Source organism: Akebia trifoliata, chromosome 5 (genome assembly GCF_017979445.1).
Source record: "Akebia trifoliata isolate Shusen 1 chromosome 5, ASM1797944v1, whole genome shotgun sequence".
NCBI lineage: Eukaryota > Viridiplantae > Streptophyta > Magnoliopsida > Ranunculales > Lardizabalaceae > Akebia > Akebia trifoliata.
Window position 1 is genome coordinate 3,097,980 of NC_141379.1, and position 20,433 is coordinate 3,118,412.

General features: G+C 35.4%; 2 protein-coding genes across 2 annotated transcripts; both read right to left on the bottom strand.

Annotated features, from left to right (window-relative positions):
• Positions 1-1,048: 1,048 nt before the first annotated feature.
• LOC147401012 (F-box family protein) lies at positions 1,049-5,950 on the bottom strand. Its single transcript, XM_086442111.1, has 4 exons — positions 5,259-5,950; positions 2,004-2,137; positions 1,601-1,783; positions 1,049-1,435 (listed from the first exon to the last, which is right to left on the bottom strand). The coding sequence occupies exons 1-4, from the start codon at positions 5,857-5,859 to the stop codon at positions 1,268-1,270; spliced, it is 1,086 nt and encodes a 361-aa protein (XP_086298237.1). The 5' UTR covers positions 5,860-5,950; the 3' UTR covers positions 1,049-1,267.
• Positions 5,951-17,842: 11,892 nt separating this feature from the next.
• LOC147401013 (uncharacterized) lies at positions 17,843-19,702 on the bottom strand. The gene is made up of 3 exons (XM_086441547.1): positions 19,266-19,702; positions 19,036-19,165; positions 17,843-18,938 (listed from the first exon to the last, which is right to left on the bottom strand). Exons 1-3 carry the CDS (start codon positions 19,396-19,398, stop codon positions 18,104-18,106), a joined length of 1,098 nt encoding a protein of 365 aa, XP_086297673.1. The 5' UTR covers positions 19,399-19,702; the 3' UTR covers positions 17,843-18,103.
• Between the last annotated feature and the right edge of the window lie 731 nt (positions 19,703-20,433).

Here is a 20,433-nt window from a genome sequence, read left to right on the forward strand (position 1 = left end):
ACACATCTTATTTGTGAGTGCTCATCATCTTTCCTTTTTTTACTTGAAAAGGAAAAAAAAACTAAAAAAGACCCCAAAAAAAAAAAATCTGGATCCGAACTCGTGACATATTGGACATGTTTTAAAGATGAAAGTTATGTTTGAAAATCGAAGTTTTAGTGTGAGAATTGGGTTTTCAAGAGTTCAATTCTTAGAAGTGCAACTTTCGAAAAGTTGATTATGGGAGTTAAATATAACTTCGGTAGTTGAAAGCATCAATCTATTCCTTGTTCAAATGGCTAGAGTACCATCGAATCGAGAGATGGAGAGAAGGGCAATAGGTGAATGCACGTCAGAGTTTTTGTCCTTTTAGGGTTAGTGTCCATTACTCTATTTTGAAGGTTCATCTTGCTCAGATGATTATGTAACCTTAATAAATAGGGAAAAGGATCCTAATATTTTGCTCCTCCAACCAGATAAAAGGGAAAAGAAGAAAGGAGGAGAGAGAGACCTGATTTTGGATGAAGAGAACTCAAAATGGGGGGACCTAATAGATCAGGAGAGGGATATTAGGGTTCTCTCCTCCAACCAAAAACAAAGAAGAAGAGGATAATGAGTGTAAGACCCAATTTTTGGAAGACAGAAGCTTGAAAATTGGGGAGATGTGAGAACCCAACTTTCCACTCTTAAGGTGAAAAAAGAATAAAGAAAAAGAAAAAAAATGCAAAACTTAACAACTCACATGGGTTAGTAACTATCACATGCAACTAACTGTTTTCAAATACATCCAACAAAGTTTTATGAACATTTCAAAAAGACTTTTTTTCTAGCCTTGGGGATGCTGTGGAAAATTTTGAAGGAAGAGGAAAACAAAAGTCTGATAATGGAAAAGTCTTCTCTACTACCATTTGGCAATCCTTTCTTTTTATTTTTTATTTTTTATTTTTTCTCATACTGCAACTGGCTGCAACATGTTTACCAAAAAGAAGTTTCCCATTAAACATATTTTTTAAAGATGAAAAAAAAATGTAGGTTCGTTCAGTAATTAAAGAAAGAAAACAAAACAAGCTGAATAAACAAGTAGATTCAAACCTAAATAATCAATATTTAGCACTGTACTAACATAATCTCAAGAAATATGAGAAGAGAAGAGAGATGTGAGAGCAATGGCTGATCATACATCTCTCACTCTCTTAAGCATGAAGAATGGTTACCGCACAAGAAGAAGAGAGAACAAGTAAAGGTGTTGAAAAGCTACAATTTTTATAAACAACATCAGTATACAAGTTCATCGAGAAGAAGGCAGAGGCCGCCAATTGTCAGCAAGGTGTACAGCACAATTCCGTGAAGTTTCCGACAGCTGTTGGAGTATAACATTCCTGACATTAGCTGCAGCAGTTTCACCTGCTCGAGTAGCGAGCTCAAGGTAGACCACCGCTTTCATCATCTCCCCTTCCTGTCCAAATAGGCAACAATCAAACTCTCATCACGATATACTATCCGAAACATAGCAAAATCATAAAAATAATAAAAAGAAGAGTGTGTCTTGTCTGTTTCCTCTGCATCGTATTTGGGTTTTGTCTTGAATTTTGAAATGGGGTTCGGTTCATATGTTACTTACAGAAAAGAGTCCAAGGCCATGCTCAAACTGAGCTTTACTGTGACCACGATCAGCTGCTCGCTTCATCCACTTCCGTGCTTGTTGATGGTTCTGCGCCAAACCTTCGCCGAACGAGTAGCACAAGGAAGTATTGTACATGGCACGCACGTATCCACCTTCGGCAGCTCTCAGATACCACTTAGCCTGGTATACAATCAACCACTATAGTAAGAATTTTCCAATTTGATACACGGTAGAAAAGAAACAAATAATGTTGGATACCAAGAATCGAGATTAACAATCGATCGGTTAACATTGCAAATAATGACAGAAATCTTGGCAAAGATTGAAATCTAGCAAATCCAAAACACTCCCAACTCTGTTAAAATATCTATTGAAAGTTTGAAATAATAAAGTTGCATACAGCTTTCGCTAGATTGCTCTCCACACCACGGCCTTGATGCAAACAGAGCGCAAGCTGGTATTGAGCACGCACATGGCCAGCAATTGAAGCTCCATATAACCATTTTACAGCCTCCTTTGAATTAGAAGGTTCAGCTGCAAACATAATAAAGAGGCAGACCACAATAATGAGAATGTTGAAAGAAACCAAAGAATTTGTCACAAACTAATAAGAGCTCTTACAGCAATACGTAATGATTCAAACAACCAGAAAATTACTAAATTTACCAGAATAATTTTGTGAAGGAAAATTGCAGTGATACTGATACCTGTAGTTGGATGCAAAAAGAGTCCAACTCCACACCATATTTGAGTAAATAATAAACCATAGCAAAAAAAACTTATCCATGTTGCCTAAACCACCAATATCGACTAATAAGCCCTGGAAACAGGAAGTAAGAGTAGTAATGGCACAAATAAAATATCATTAACTGGAAGATAAACCCTACAGTATAATGCACTCTTCCAAGAAATCTCCTTCCACTCTTCGTTCTTGTATAAACGTTGAATGAAGGGTTCTATCTAATTGAGTCCCCAAATCCCTACATTCGAAATTTTTTTCTGATAAGTATAATATATTGAAAAAAGAGAAGAATCAAATTACAAGGAGGCTGAGAAATCCTCACAAAGAGAAAAAAGAAAGGAAAACTACACCATCATTGGTTAGATAAAGAGTTTCATCTAAAAACAAAGTCATCAAAATTAATCCCCACGAACTCTATGTTCTGTTTTGACCAAAGGTATAAAAAGCCCAAGTTGAACACCCTGTTATTTCTCTTGTTTCAAACCCCCCAAGCAATAGCCGAGGGTAGCATAGTCCACAAGAGACGTTTTCTGGTGTGGAAAGCATTACTGGTCCACTCTTCTACTAACGAGGAGAACTTACGAGGAAATACCCAATTAATACAGAATAGACCAAGGAAAGTTGACCAAATTTTATTAGAAAATGAGCAATGAATTAAAATATGATCAACAAACTCCCCTTCCCTCAAACAAAGGGGACAACAATTGAGGGCAATCCAACTCCTAGCAATCAAATAATCCATCGTAAAAATCCTCTTGAGAAAGGCCAACCAAACAAAAAAAGAGATTTTAGAGGGAATTGACTTGGACTAAATGATAGATCCCGAGATGGATCACTCTGCAAAAGCAGTGAGCCACTTATGGAATGACCTGACGAAGAATCTCAAATCCTTAGCCCTTGTCCATTTCCACCTAACCTATTCACTTTCTTTGAGATGAAACATATGTAGGAGATTAAGAAAAGATGTAATCTCAGTTAGTTCTCAATCATTAAACTTTCTCCTGAACCCCACATCCCAAGTAGGACTGGACTCGTTGCGAATCAAGCACTACTGGATTGAGTGGTTCTTCTTAATAGAACAAGCGTACAGAGATGAAAATTGAGTTGTCAGAGGCGACGTGCCGCACCAACTATCTTCTCAAAATCTGATTTTATCCCCCAAACCCGCTTTGAACCTAATCCCTCTCTCGAAATCCTGGCTAACTTTAAGTATCTCATTTCAGACACTACAACCATACGATTCATTGGACTCACCGCTATACTAGCCTAGCCGCCTCTCCTCATACTTAGCCATAATAACCTTCCTCCACAGACTACCCCTCTCTTCACCGAACCTCTAAAGCCACTTTCCTAGAAGTGCTCTATTAGTTAATCTAAGCCCCCTTATGCCCAGCCCCCCCATTCTTTTTGGGCAAACAAATCACCTTCCATCTAATCAAATGAGACTTCCTCCTGCCGCTCTTATCGTTCCACAAAAAGTTTCTCATAAGCCTTTCCAATCTAATTTAGACGGACCTCAGAAGCGTGAACAGAGAGAGAAAGTAAATCGAGATACTCGTTAAGGTGCTTTTAATCAAAGTTACTTTCCCTCCTTTCAACAGATAATTGGCCTTCCACGTTCTCAACCTTTTCTCCAATCTCTCAATCACACCATCCCAAATTTTGATACTATTATAGGGTGCTCCCAACGGTAAGCCCAAATAGGATGTGGGTAGGGTATCATACCCACAACCCAAAGTTGTAACCATCAAATGAATATCATTCACATCTCCTACCCCGAAAAGCTTGCTCTTCTGCAGACGTTGCTTAAAAGCAACACAATAAAATGCGAAACACCCTCACCTGATCCTTCAAATGCTCCAAAAAAATTAGTGTATCATCCGCAAATTGTAGGTGAGAAATCAGTGGTCCATCATTCACCCTAAACCCCGATAGCTTACCTAAATCTACCGCTCAGGAGAAAGGAAGCAAATTGTTGAACTTTCATCACTAAGAATCAATAGAATGTGATGGGAATGGGGCTTCCATGATTCCTAATTGATTGATCAAACGAAAACTCTACTTCCAATAGAGTGAAAATCTTCATCTAGACTACCATCCAATGCCAGATTATGCAGAAATAATTTAATAATAGAAAAACCCCAAAATAAACCTAAAAGAGAAGTTTTTCAAACAATTGTTACAAATTACACCAAGATCATAATTCAAAAAAACAAACAAACCCAATGAAAGAATTAAAGGGGAAAAAACCATAAATCACAATTCAACACCAATATGACCCTTCTGAAATTCGAATTCATGACAAATATAATTCCAATTGAGATAAATATATTGAAATTATGGAGACAGTTTGTTGCAGTAATACCTTGCAAATAAGAAATTCCCCAATTACACTACCAACCAATGCCAGCTTACATGAAATAATTCAATAACAGGGAAAATCCCCAAATAAACCTAAAAGAGAAGTTTTTGAAACAATTCTTATAGATTAAACCAAAAATATAACTCAAACAAATCCAATAAAAGAATTCAAGAGGAAAAAGCAACAAAATCTCAAATTTTGCAAATTCATTACGAAGATTGTTCCAATTGAGAGAAATAAATTGAAATTATGGAGCCTGATTGTAACAGTAATACCTTGGAACTAAGAAATTCCCAAATTAGACAACTGACCAATACCAGATAACACAAAAACACTCAATAACAGGAAAAATTCCCAAATAAACCTAAAAGATAAGTTTTTTAAACAATTTTTATAGATTACACCAAAAACATAATTCAAACAAACAAATACCAATATAAGAATTCAATGGGAAAAGAGCAACAAAATCTCAAATTTACAAATTCACAATGAAGATTGTTCCATTTAAAATAAATAAATCGAAATTATGGAGACTGATTGTTGTAAAATACCTTGCAAGTAAGAAATACCCAAATTACACTGCCCAGCAGGATCTCCAAATGAGGCAGCTTTCTTGTAAAAGGCAATTCCTTCGTCCTTTCTTCCCATCTCCCAGTAAATAAGTCCAGCATCAACCATGGCAAGAGTAGACCCACGAGAGGCACCCTTTAAGAAGGATTCGAGAGCCTTATGGAGGTTGGGGCGGACCCCACCACGGCCATGTTTGAACCTCTTACCCCACCTAACAAACAACATGGCTTCTCTCAGAGGTTTAAGTGCATCCCTCCATGATCGACACACCAATGAAGCTGATCGAAGGTTTGGAAAGGAAAACGAGGCGGCGATTCTCGCTAATACATCGAATGGAAGTAAAGAGAAATCGTAATTGGGTGGAGTGGAAGATGAAGATGGAGATGGTCTTGAATTGAATTGGTTTTTTCGAAGAGGTTGGGAGGTTGGTCTTTTGGTGGTGAGGGTGGAATGGTTCGAGTTGGATTTCCTCTCATGGAGTTCTGGTTTTTGGTGTGGTTGTAGTTTTTTGTTGAGGTTGGATAAGGGAAAGGATGAGAAATGAGAGCCGTCTGATGCGGCTGGCCATGTTTTCTGGTTCATCTTCTTCGTTTTTTCTACCTCGAACACAACACACACACGGAGAATGTGGTGGCCTTTTTTTCAGGTTTGGTAGTCTTTTACTCTTTCACTTAATCTAGTCCTTGACTCCTTATTCCTTAAGAGGTAAGGGTTGTTTGTTTTGGCATGAAAATGAGGGAAAAAATGAATTTCCTTGAAAAATACGATTGTTGTAGTTTAGATACCCTAAGAGTAAAAATGAAAGAATCATGATAATCTGACTACCCCGCATGGCAAACTCAATCAACTACCCTGACATGACAAGTTCGTGAACCGTAGATATGCTCTCCTTAGGAAACACGACTGCACTTTCCCATAAAAAAATGTATCCCGAGGAGCTTAGGATTCCCAAACTTGTCACATCAAGTAGTCGATTGAGTTTGCCACATGGGATAGTTAGATTATCATGACTCAAAATGAAATTCCATCCCAATCCATGAGAAAATTATTTTTTTCACTTAGGGTGTGTTTGGAAGGGGTAGTTGGTGGGACTATTGGATGAGTCGTGTTTGGAAGGGACATCTAGTGAGACTGTTGGATGAGTTGTGCTTTTTTAACGCCACCCCCCCCCCCCCCCCCCCAAAAAAAAAAAAAAAAAAACAAATTCCATGATTGTGCATATAACCTTATGTGCAATTGTGTATCTTGATAAAAAAATCTATAGTTCTATGCACAATCACGCAGGGAGAGAAAGGGGGAGTCAGAAAATTATTATTCTTGTTGCAACTATTGAAATTGTTTGAAAGAGTGTTATGATGTAGATTGTAATTTGAGCGAAACCTCACTAATGAGTAAAGACGATTTTAATCTTTAATTGGGATGTGATAAATAATTTAAGAAATTAGGATGCCAATAGTAGCTTTCTTTCAAAATTCAAAAACTTGATTTAGTTAGTACGGTTAAGCAAAGTCAAATAGATTATTAAATTTATAATTATTTTTAATATTTTAAAATAAATAAAATATTTATCTTTTGTTCTTCACATTTTTTTTTCTATAAAACTTGGTTTTAATGAGATTATTATCTTATTGTTGGTAGGAATCGAATCCATCATCACCTAAATATTTTACCGACCAAATTAGTCAATGTCTATCCAAAAATTATAATATATAGTCAAATAACTTAGTCAAGTTTTCTAACTTGATTAATTGCATTTTTTAGTTAATTTGATCGATTGACTTCATATTTTATCAAATTGACTTGACAAGTTTGTTCCATCGAATTTCGGGGTTGAATCACCTTGAAATCCAAATGAATTGAGTTAAATCAATCAATTTAAAGTTGACTCCACGAATCTTAAAAGTATGCTAAAAAAACACTATTTTTTTTTAAATATTTTCTTAGGAGTAATCGTACAATGAAATTCGTTTTCTTATGCATCTTTTAACAACTATTCTCTCAAGGAATTCACATTCCCTTGGAAACAAATTCCAATAAGAAACTACCCTTGGCATCATTCTTCTACTAGAGTTTAATAAAAAAATAACTTAAACATCCCCATCTTCAATTTCTAATATAAAAAATCCTTATGTTTTCTTTCACTAGACATCTACAAATTTGGGATAAAGCACCTTCATCTTCAATCTTAAGATTTTATCTCTCCTAACTTTCAAATATTAATAACAAAAAAACAAAAAACAAAAAAAAAAAAATTACTAAAAAAATTAATTATAACAAAAGAATTTTTAAAAAATGTTAGTTGCGATAGTAAGACTGACTAGATTTACTCCCCAAGTCATGTCTTTGAAGTTCTATATGTCACCCACCAAAAGGTGGCTATTCATCTATTGTACACATGTCGAATGGGAAGGTACATACGGCTCGTCAAAGAAAGAATAAAAAGGAAAAAAAAAAAAGGGTTCCATTGTGATTAAAGAGCTTGAAGATAGATTTTAGGGATAAAAATCAATAGTTTTATTGGCTAAAGGTTGAAAACATAATCATTTAAGTAATTTTCCATCAGTATTTAAAGAAGAAGACCATGGCTTTGGCGCATATCTACCATTTGAAAATAAAGGAGATGTCACCAAAACGTGGATGGGCAAGTATAACATCTAAATCACCCAAAAAAAAACTCCAACGGTCCAACCGAAAATTGAGGATGTCATAAAGTAGATATTGTCCGGCTGTTGGTTTTATTAAAGTAACGGGTAATAATGAGGTGTGCCAATACATCATCAAATATTCTTTATTATTATATCTCAACCGTTCATGAGAAAGATGTTTTACCGAAAATATAATATTTAGCCCATCCATCAGATCATAGATATTAACCAATCATTGACAATACATGTGCAATAAAATCCAGTAGTAACATAAGTATCAAACAATATGTAGTACATAGTTTCAAAACTCGTCTAACACTGAGACGTACAGCTCAAGTCATCTCGATAGTAAGCATGGATGAGACGAACAGACAATTGAATGTATCAAACGAGATTTAAAACCTCACGTTTATATTTTTCATTGTTGAACAAGATGTCTCAAACGTATCAAAAACTTATTTGAGATGACTCATTCTCATTCATGTACGAGACAACACTGTCTCGATCACGGAGGAGACAAGATGTCAAAATGAATTTAAAACCCATGATGTAGTATGGCATTTGACGCTGACTTCTTTCATTTCATCAACAAAAAGAAATTCGATATCATGAAATGGGCCATAATAGTATGGTCCTGAGGCTCAACAGACAATTGAATGTGTCAGACGAGATTTAAAATCTCACGTTAATTTTTTTCATTGTTGAACGAGACATCTCAAATGTATCGAAAAACTTATTCGAGACGAATCATTCTCGTTCACGTATGAGACAACTCTGTCTCGATCAAGGAGGAGTCGAGATGTCAAAACCAATTTAAAACCCTTGATGTAGTATGGCATTTGACGCTGACTTCTTTCATTTCATCTGCAAAAAGAAATTCGATATCATGAAATGGGCCATAATGGTATGGTCCTGAGGCCCAACAATTTTAATCGACCATTTATGATGTGGACCTATTTTTATATGGCAAGCATCCTCCTAATCAAATGTGGGTCCCACGTGCTTGACCTCAGCAATACTCTTGTCCACTCGTTCTAGGTTGCTAGTGGAAATTTTTAATCTCCCTTGTAGGCCTATTTGATTGTGATGGTCGAATTATTCATTATTTTTAGTTCTTAAATTTTGTGAATAATTTAAGGAATTTTAAATAATCGATTTAACAAATCCTAGTTTTTAAACAAAACATATGACTTGGGTGAGCCTCTCTAATCTTTGTTTGGATTTGTGAGTCTAAATTTTCTGTTAAGAATCGAGCATGCCTTCACATTAAGAGTATGTTTGATTCGTAAATTTGTACTCCTAAAGTTGGATTTTTGAAGTTCTACATGTCAAAGTTGATAATGAAAATTAATTACGACTCCTATTTTTTTTTATTACATGTGAGAATTCATCGTGGAGTTGCAAATAATTTGAACTCTGATACTTTATTAATTTAGATTATGCTTGAATTAAATGATGTAGATCTTTCGATAGGCTTCATGACCACTAAGGTCAAGCGGTGTAGATCCATGGACCACTAGTATGATTATTTATTACGTGGGGAAAATTTGATGTTTGACAGGAGTCAGGTTTCTATATATGTATCCAAATAAAGATGGATGGTCATCATCATCATTTGTTTTCTTCCATTGGGCTCTTGAGTGAGCTATCAACTCTCACTTAATAAGAAGTTACAACTCTCAAGTCATAGGTAGAGAGATTCAACTCTTAAAAAAAAATGAGAATTATGAGTAGTTGGATAGTGAGCACGAGTATGGGAACTTTTAAAAGTTGAATGCCAACTTTCACGGAAGCAGATCCTTTATAGCACACGGTTCATGTAGCAACCTGTAGCACAGATCCAACAGATGAGAGAGAGCTATCTTAGAAAAAAAATTAACACCTCAACCTATTGTGATCATGACTTAGATTTGATTTAAGAAAACAAATATAAAAAAACAGTTTTTTCCTCTAGATCCATGTCTTTGAAAATAAATAGCTATTGAACAACCAATATTTTTATTGTGGGCTCCAATTGAATGGCTGATGTGGCACTCTTTCAATAGTTGGATCTGTGCCACAAGGTGCTACAAGAATCATGTGCTTCCGAATAGGTCATTAATGAATAACATGTTCATTTTATATTTTAAACTAATTAACTTTTGATTGATTTGTTGTCCCCGCAAGCCAAAACTGTTGTGGTGTCCTCTTTTCGGCTCACTTTTGACCAACCATAACGAGCCCATTACCAACTTGGTTGGTATAGCTACACTAAGCAAGGCTATTAGATTAGCCATCAGGATCTATGGGCCGGCTCCCCCATTGACAACAATTTTGGACTTGTCATACCCAGCTGAACCCAAAATAATGTCCCTGCTTCAGCTTCTAATTAATATTAGAAACGTTTTTTTTTTTTTTTTTTTTGAAAGGTCAACAGGGTTAAGGCAGACCGAGACCAGCTACAACCTCAGGAAAGAAAAACCCCTACAATCCTGATCAATATTAGAACCCTACTTCAGTTTTGGATTAATCCCTCTCTTCTGTCTCAAACAAAAACCCAATCCTCAAATGGACCGTTTTCCATTAGAACAAAAATAGTAAACAAACCTCGCCAATTTTGTGCACCTCAACTCCCCTTCCTGCTATGACACTACACAACATGGTGCATCCTCCTTAACATTTGTGTCGGTCACTGCCATTTGAGAACATGCCCATGCAACCAATGATTTTTTTTTTCTTTTTTATGGTTAAGCTAAGCTCGAACCCACGACCTCAAAGTTGCTTTGCAATGTGTTGAACCAATTGACAGATGGGTCAAAGCCCAAAAGAGGCCGTGTAACATGAGGATTTTCTAGGTCGCCCATCCTAGTACTACTCTCTCACCCAAGCACGCTTAAGTATGGAGTTCTATGGGATCTCATACATTAGTATCGATATGATTGCACCCAAATATATATGTTTTCCTTATGCAAGGAAATTAAATTTGGTGTCTTAAAATCCTTCACTCGAGCAACGTGTAAAACATGGTTTCAAATGAATGTTCTAATCAAGCATAAAATCTATACCGCATTGTCCATCTAGTCCAAAAATATTAAATATTTCATATCGATCATACATTCTTATAATTTTTTAACCATAAAAACGAGCAATGAAATTACCCAAAGAATGGCAAATGACTATGATGAATGAGTTCAATGCCCTAATCCAACAAGGAAATGGCAATTGGTTCCTTGCCAATATTTTATCATAGTCCATGGTTGTAAATGGATTTTCATCTTGAAACTTTATGTCGACAATTTCCATTTCTAGGCATAAGGTTTGCCTAAGGGTTTTAACTAGCAATCCTACATCGTCCCCCCCCCCCCCCCCCCCCACACACACACACAATATAATAGACATAGGCATTTTCCTTTTACTAATAGGGGAGCAAACTTTCCCTTATGAGCATTCGGTAAATATGTATCACTCCCCCATTGGTGAAATTTACAATAGTGCAAACAACTACTAAATGAAAAAGGGGTAAATTCGACAACAACGTCCGATGAAGTTTGCTAAATCCAAGAAAATTCAACGAACCTTCATGTCAAATTTACCCCATTTTTTCACGCAATGTTTTATTGCAAATATTTCAGTTGTTGTGCAAATGTCTTGTATTCTGTTGCGCTACATAGAGTTATGAGGGTCTTACTGACTGGTTAGCAGGCGGGGGTGAAAGGGGCGAAGCTCTCGTTTCAATTTTTTCAAAATTATAAAAATGACAATCGTGTAATATTTTCTTAAGAGGTTTTCTATTTTTAAGGGATTTCTATTTGGGGAGTTTTACTTGTTTTGGTAATTTTCGGTTATATAAATAGAGATCTCTAGGGTTGTAAAACTTAAGAGAGAAACTAATGATTGCTCTTGTTTTGTTTTATGGACATAGGTACAATGTCAAACCATGTAAATCCTTGTGTTTTGAGTAATTGCGTTATCTTTGCTATTATGATTTTTTCACAACAATCTCCAAGGTTGGCCTCTCCAACAACTTGATGTTCTCAACACTTTCCTTCAAAGCTTATTGTGTAAAAGAATATTAATATAGTTTCTTATTTCGCCTACGCTATGGTGTAATAATATATGTAGGCACTACGTATCTCACTACCACTCCAATATTTCATGCTTGAACTAAAGCAATTGACAGACTTTCATTTTGTTCGTTGTATGATTGTTAAATGTCATCTATACAGGACTAGCTTGTTAGGATAGTGATCCAAAATCACTCTTCTTAAGGGCATTTTGGTCTCCTAGTTATTTGGGGGGTATTTTGATCTTTTTGTAATTTCTCTAGATGGAGCCTTTTATGGATTTGATCTCAAAAGTGTATTGGTTGAAAGAGTTTTCTTAGAGAGGATTTTAGAGAAAAAAGATTTTCTTAGTTGGGGTGTTTTTCTTTGTTTCAAATACATGGCCATTGTTGGAACTGTTTTAGAGGGTTTTGATCTACAAGCTTGTGGGAACAAAGTCAGAGCAAGAAGGTAGATGGGTTTGATGGCACGAGTTAGTATAGAAGGTTCTTATTGATTTTCTCTCTATTGTAAGGCATTCTCTATAAAGTCAACCTTATAATTTTCTCTAGGATTGATAGTGATAATTTTCTTGCCAGATTGCCCATGGATGTAGTCCTTACTGGGTGAGCCACATAACTTTTTGTGTTGTGGTTATTTTTCCTAATTTTCTCTTGCCTCCATTAATTTCTTTCAAACATATTTTTCTTGCTATCATTCTTGGGATATCTTTTATATTATTGTTGGTGGAGTTATTTACTACAAGTGGTATCAAAGCACAAGGTGTTTGTAAAATTGTTTGTAAGAAGGTTTTTTGAGAAAATAACAAGTAATCGATTTGAGGTGGAGAATTTTTATGAGAAAAGGGATTTCAAAATTTGGAAATTGAAAATTCATGATTTGTTAGTGCAACAAGAGCAACACAAGACTTTGAATAGGAAAGACAAGAAGTCGGAATTGATGTTCGATAATGATTGAGAAGAGCTTGACTTGAAGGTAAGGACTAACATTCGCTTATACTTAGTGAATGGTACAAGCGAAGTCCCTTACCAATAAGATTTTCTTAAAAAGAAAAGTGTACTCATTGAAAATGAGGGAAGATGCAAAGGTCTCAGAGCATTTGAATGAATGCAACAATCTCAGTTGTCAACTTAAAAGCATCAAAGTGAAGATGGAGGATGAGGATAAGGCAATTACCTTGCTTTGCACGTTACCGAAATCTTATGATAACCTTATGACCACATTGAGTTGTACCAAAGAAGATTATTTTCATTTGGACTTGATATGTGGTGTTCTTCTTGCCGATGAACTAAGAAAGAATGCATCTTTGGGAAGCTCGATTGATTAAAAAACGAAAGCACTTGTGACAAGAGGTAGATCGAATGAGCGAGTTCATCAAAGAACCATTCAAGGAGCAAGTCAAAGCTTCTATCAAAGTCGAAAAGATCAAGTGATACAAACACGTGGGGGTTTTGTGGCAAGTCGGGCCATGTAAAAAAAAATTGTTGGAAAAGGAAAGGTTTGGGTTCATTATTTAGAAATTCTAGTTTTAGTGGTGAAAAGCAATATGAAGACAAGAGATGAAGCTAATCAAGTTGAAGAATATACTCAGGTTACATAGAAGAAGAGGTGTTGATGGTGGCTAACAATTTGACATTCAAACAAAATTGGGTTATTGATAGTAATGTCACCCACCATATGTGTCCACATAGATCTTGGTTTAACTCATACAAGCCATGTGAAATAGGGTTGGTATCAATGGGGAATAATTCATCTAGCAAGGTGATTGGGATGGGCTCGATTTGCTTAAAAGTATTTTATGGGAAAATTTAAAAAATTGAAGATGTTAGGCATATGCTAGATTTAAAGAAAAACTTGATTTATCTCCCTTCCCTAGATTTGAAAGGTTACAAATTCACCAGGCAAAGTAGAGTAATTAAAGTTTTAAGAGGGGCTCTAGTTGTAATGAAAGGGGTTCAACTTGGAAACTTATATATGTTATTGGCAGACACAATAATGAGTAAGGAAGCAAATTCGGTTGTAGAAAATGAACTTTCGTTTCGACTATAGCATCAAAGGGTGGGACACATGAGTAGCAAAGGTATGGAGGTCCTGATGAAAAAGAATCTTATTCCTTCACTAAAATTTGGAATATTTGAATTTTGTGAGCATTGTGATTATGGCAAATAACATAGAAGGGTATTCAAGGTCGGGAGACATATGAGCAAAGGCATAGTTGATTATATCCACTCGGATTTTTGGGGTCCTTCACCAATTACGTCATATGGAGGTGCACGGTATTTTGTTTCATTCATTGGTGACTTCTCAAGAAAGGTATGAATCAAAATTTTCAAATCCAAAGGTGATGTCTATAATACATTCAAGTATTTTAAAAGCTAAATTAGAAAAGTCTACGGGACATTGCATTAAGGTTTTTCGAACGGATAATGGGAGAAAGTTCACATTGAATGAGTTCAATGATTTTGTCGAGATGAGAGAATTGTTAGGCATTGCACAAATGTTGATACTCCTCAAAAAATGGTGTCACTGAAAGAATGAATCATACTTTGATGGAATGTTCACGATGCATGTTGAGCAATGCCAATTTAGAACAAGAGTTATGGACGGAAACAGTTTTATTGGCTTGTTATCTCATTAATCGATCACCTTCGGTGGCATTGGGGAACAAGACTCCAAATGAAATGTGGTATGGATCTCCTAGTGATTATTTCGATTTGAAATATTTTGAATGTGATGTTTATGCAATTATTCTAAATTGTCAAAGAAACAAATTGGATCCAAAGTCAAATAAATGTGTCTTTGCGGGCTATAGCAAGGGGTGTGAAGAGATATCGATTATGGGATCGGGATGTTCATTTTGATGAATCCTCTGTGTTAGCAAAAGGATTGAAAAGTATTGCTAATGATCAAAAAGAAAGAGATGATAGTCAAGAATTTGAGATATGTCAAGAAATGTCTTCTCCAAGTGCAGTGATGCCTTTTAATATGTTCCCATTGATAATGGTGAGGAATATGTTGAATCGAAAAGCAAAGATAAAGAACAACATCACCATCAATAAGAAATTATGTCTCTCGAACCCAAGCACTCTACAAGACAAACTCATCCACCTATGTGGCACAAAGATTATGTAGACCCTAATATTTTGCATGCTTTGATTGTAGGGAATGAGATACCAACTTCTTTTTATGAATCCGTTCAGAGGAGTGATTCAAGTCATTGGAAGAAGGTAATGGAAGAAGAGATGTTGACTCTTCAAAGAAACAAGACTTAGGATTTGGTAGAATTACCAAAAGGTAGGAAGGCAGTTAATTGCAAATGGGTGTTCAAGATAAATAAGTAATCTGATGGAAAACTAGAAAATTACAAGTCAAGACTAGTTGCAAAGGGATTTTCACAAAAACAAGGTATTGATTTGGATGAAAATTGTGCACCGGTAGTCAAATTTATTTCCATTCGTTTGGTTCTTAGGTTGGTTGCAATACATGATTTAGAACTCGAACAAATGGAAGTGAAGACGGAAGACTTCATTGATAAAGGCAAAAAAAGGCTAGTATGCAAATTGAAGAGGTCTTTGTATGGGTAGAAGCAAGCATCGAGGCAATGGTATAAGACATTTGACACATTTATGGTAGGCATTAATTATACAAGGAATATGTATGATCATTGCATTTATTTGAAGTTCTTTGATGATGACTCATATTTGATATTAGTCTTGTATGTAAATGACATGCTTTTGGTATGTAAGGATAAGACTAAGATTGATGAACTCAAAGCAAGCTTGAGTAGAAGATTCAAAATGAAAAATGTTGGACCTGCAAGGCAAATTCTAAGAATTAAAATTGTTCAAGATAGGAAAAATGGGATTTTATTACTTTCTCAAAGGGCATACATTGAAAGGGTACTTGAAAATTTTGGCATTAGTAAGACGAAGCCAGTGAAGACACCTTTAGCATCTCATTTCAAGTTATCTTTAAAGCAAAGTCATGAAAGCAAAGAAGAAAAAGAAATTATGAAGAATGATTCATATGCAAGTGTCATTGGGTGTTTAATGTTTGTCATAGTGTACACTAGACCAAACATTGCACATGCGATTGGTGTACTAAATTGATTTATGGGTACTTCGGTATTTGAGAGGCACTAGTAATTATGCTGTCACGTATAGCAAAGGCTCAAGTTTAATGCAAGGCTTTGTAGATACAAAATTTGTCGGGGATCCCGATAGAGGAAGATCAGCATCGACATTTGTTTTTCATTTTGCAAATGGATCGATAAATTAGGTGTCAAGATTTCAAGATACGGTTGTTCAATCCACTATTGAGGCGAAATACATGGTGACAACAGAAGCTTCAAAGGAAATGGTATGACTCCAAGGTTGATGGAGGAGATGGGCCTTGTTTATAAACCCATGGAACTATTTTGTGACAATATAAGTGTTATTTACTTAACCAAGAATCCGGTTCATCACAAGAGGTCAAAACACATATTGGTTCAATATCACTACATTCGACAAGTTGTTAAAGATGCTAGAATTCGGTTGGTTAAGGTGAAGACCGAGGAAAATCTTGCAAATATGCTTACAAAGTTGATCCAAGTAGAGAAGTTAGACTGAAGCTTACTTTCTTTAGATTTCAAGAAAAAGTAAGAGAAAAGGTTTGGCCAGACAAGGATTTCATATCAAGGTGGAGATTGTTGGGATAATGATCCAAAATCACTCTTCTGAAGGGTATTTTGATCTTTTTGTAATTTCTCTAGATGGGGTTTTTTATGGGTTTGATTTCAAAAATGTATTGGTTGAGAGAGTTTTAGAGAAAAAAGATTTTCTTGGTTGGGGTTCTTCTTTGTCTCAAATACATGGCCATTGTTAGAGTTCTCTTGGAGGGTTTTGATATACAAGCTTGTGAGAACAAAGTTGAAGCAAGAAGGTAGATGGGTTTGACGGCATTTGTTGGTATGGGAGGTTCTTATTGATTTTCTCTCCATTATAAGGCATTTTCTATAAACTTAACCTTGTTACTTTCTCAAAGATTGATAGTGATAATTTGCTTGTCAGATTGCCTGTGTATGTAACCTTTATTGGGTGAATCACGTAACTTTTTGTGTTGTGACTGTTTTTCTAATTTTCTCTTACCTCCATTAATTTCCCTAGAACATATTTTGCTTGTTATTGTTCTTGGGCCATCTTTTATATTATTATTGGTGGAGATCTTTACTACATAACTCAATCACTCCGCTCAAGAGTTGCACTTGAGGGTCTAGGATGTTAAATATAGGAACAAATTACACCAATGGATCCAATCAAGTTGGGAGTTATCCAAAAGATCTAATATACTCTATAGACCACAAACACTATTAAACAGATCTCAGTTTGAAAGGATGTAAACCAATATAAATGAATGTAGTTGTCCCTCTCTCAAGTACATGAGTTGAGGGAAACAACCATTATTAATGAGGTAAGTGGGCTCCAAGAGTGTACCACCTAGCATTTTAGAAAAATAATACTTGTATCAAACAACTCGCGTATTTTCCACACTTAGGAAAATCCCATAACCACATCTACATCTAGCATCCAAAAGCATGATGGGATGCCACGTACGTAAATATAGATCACAAAATATTAAGAACTTCACAAATTAAATTTAAAAGAAAAATTTACAACGTTGAATTTTAATTTAAAATTTGAGATCTTCAACTGTCGATTTTCAAAGCTTCTGATCAAGTCAAAAAAATTAGACCTTGTTTTTTTAAAATTCTGGTCTAGGCCATGAACTATAGACGAGTGTGGCTTTATATTAAATTGCCACCTTGTCCGTCATTCCTTGTTATTGTTGCTGTTGTTATTATCATCATCTCCATGAAGAGATAAACAGCACAAGAAATCCAGCAAAACCCACTTACAGCATATGAATACATTCGCTTTCATACAAGTATAAAAGGATTATTAAAAAATAAAATAGAAAGGAATGAAGCAAAAGAAGAGAAGAAAGAGTTAAAAATGAAGAAGAAGAGATTAAAGGATTAACAACTCAAACCTTTCAGTAGGATCTCCTCCTACTGTCAACATGTGTATCTACGTCTATGTTTGTAAGAAGAGAGTGAAGAAAAAAAAATTAGCAAAACGAATCACCAAAATTTACAGTCTAGATCTGCTCAAAGAGATCAAAACTAGCCCCAGTTAGATCTTCCGATAGCAACATGGATGGAAAGCTAATGAAATCTTCCGAATCATGTCTTTGTTGCTGCTCGTCTTGCCATGAACTAAGGTTCACTTCTTCAGATTTGATCCCATTGAGCTGAAACATTGTGGAATCTAGTTTGGTCTCTGTGTCCCAAGAAAAAACTGGATTCTCCACCGTATTGTTCATCTGGAATTCAGCTTGACTGTTCAAGTTCCAACTGTTAGTACCTGATCTTTCCTTTGTTTCATTCAAGAATAAATTACTTATTCTTGAAGTCGAATTGTCCATCTTGGACACATTACCATAAACACAAGAATTCAAATTGGGCATAGAATAAGACTTCAAATCGGAGTCTGTCGTCGCAAAATGGGTATGATTCAAAGGCCTAAAATTTTGGTTTGGTTGAAGTAGAATGTTCAAATTAGAACCTATGTGATCAAAACCCATTTGGGATTCAAATAAGGGAGACAAATTATAAACGGGTTTCGACAGATCAAAATGTCCATTAGAAGATTCACTTGATCCAGTATCGAAATAGTTTGAATTATTGAACCCCAATGCCTGGCCTCCAAGTTCTGCTGAGGTTGATATCGTTAGAAGCTTCTTTGATTGTGATGGTTGCAAGGAAATATCATCTCTACAATTCTTCTTTTCTTGTTCTTCAATCTCGCTCAACGGCTTATGTGTGTTTGGGTCGATTCCTTGCTGTCTGAGTCTCTTCTTTAAACAAGAATTCCATAAGTTTTTAATCTCGTTATCGGTCCTCCCTGGTAAATTTGTTGCAATTTGAGCCCACCTACAATCTCAAAATTGAAAAAAATTTACTACCCATTTCAATTTTTTTGCATCAAAGATTATAAATTTAGACTACATTTTACATTATATATTAGTACCTGTTGCCCAAGATTTCATGGAGACTGATTATCAAATTCTCTTCTTGTTGTGAGAACATTCCTCTCTTAAGATCTGGTCTTAAGTAATTAATCCATCTCAGTCTACAACTCTTTCCACATCTTTGCAAACCTGCAATAACATAAACTTGAGATTACTCATCATGAATTTATCATTCCCTATAATCGTAAAAATAAAATAAAATAGATGAAGAATATGTAGAGAATCATACCTGCTTGTTTAGGAACTGAACTCCAACAACCAACACCAAATCTAGTGATGTAATTGAACAACTTCTCATCTTCTTCAGGAGACCATAAACCTTTCCTTAGCTTTTGCTTTAAACAGCAAGAATGGCGCCCCATTTGCAGTGATGACCCCAAGATCGTTGCCTTAGTGAAATGTGATTGCCAAAGGTTTCAAACAAAATGAATTAAGAGAGGAGGGAATATGAAGATATGTTTATTATGATATATTAGAGTGGAAACATTTAGAAGAGAAAATCATGCTTAGATTTCAAGTTATGGGGTTGAAGGGAGAGAGAGAAAGAGAGAGAGAGAGAGAGAGAGAGAGAGAGAAGAAGGTGAAGCAATCAAGTGGGTTTTACGCAAATCTGGTGCTGCTTTTGCATTGGTTTTGGATTGAGGTTTAAGACATCTTTCTCTCTATAAATCTATAACTACTACAAGAACAACTCTGTAAACGTGTATTTATAAATAAAAGCGGGAGGAGAGAGAGAGTTAACTTTTTGTTTTTTTTGTTTTTTTTTTTCTGCAGAGCATTTTATGTTTTTTTTTCTTTTTTCAAATTTCATCCCTGGATAATGAGGTACGTGCCACATGCCTCCCTCAATTTAAAAAATAAATTGAATTGCCTCCTCAAATCTGACGTCATCATGACACACATCCCACTATGCCCTCATCACATAATCATAGATCATCTGCCTTAAGATACACAACGAAAAGATTTGTGATTATTGGTATCTACAGGCAAGTGATCAACGGCTCTGTGATTGGGGCGCGTGTAAGAGAATAATTTACCAAGAAAATTAAGTAATAATCCCAAGTCTTTTACTATAGACTAATTCAAATGACGTAAATGCCCTCATCTCAACATTTAGCCCAAATATCTTGAGTTTCCTCCCAAGAATTGGTCATTTTCAAGTTTTTCAAATTCATGGTAAATTTCTTGTAATATATTCTCATATGCAACACCGTTTTAAGCCTTCCTTCTTCTTTTAATATATTCTCGTTCACACCTTGTTTTAATCGTTCGTAAAAATAAAAAATAAAATCTCTAGAATTTTCTACCCAAAATTTTGTAGTATTCTATTCTTCTCATCAAGGATAAGGTGGGGTTGAAGATGAGGGCATTTGCTCATTTGTGGGGTAATATATCAT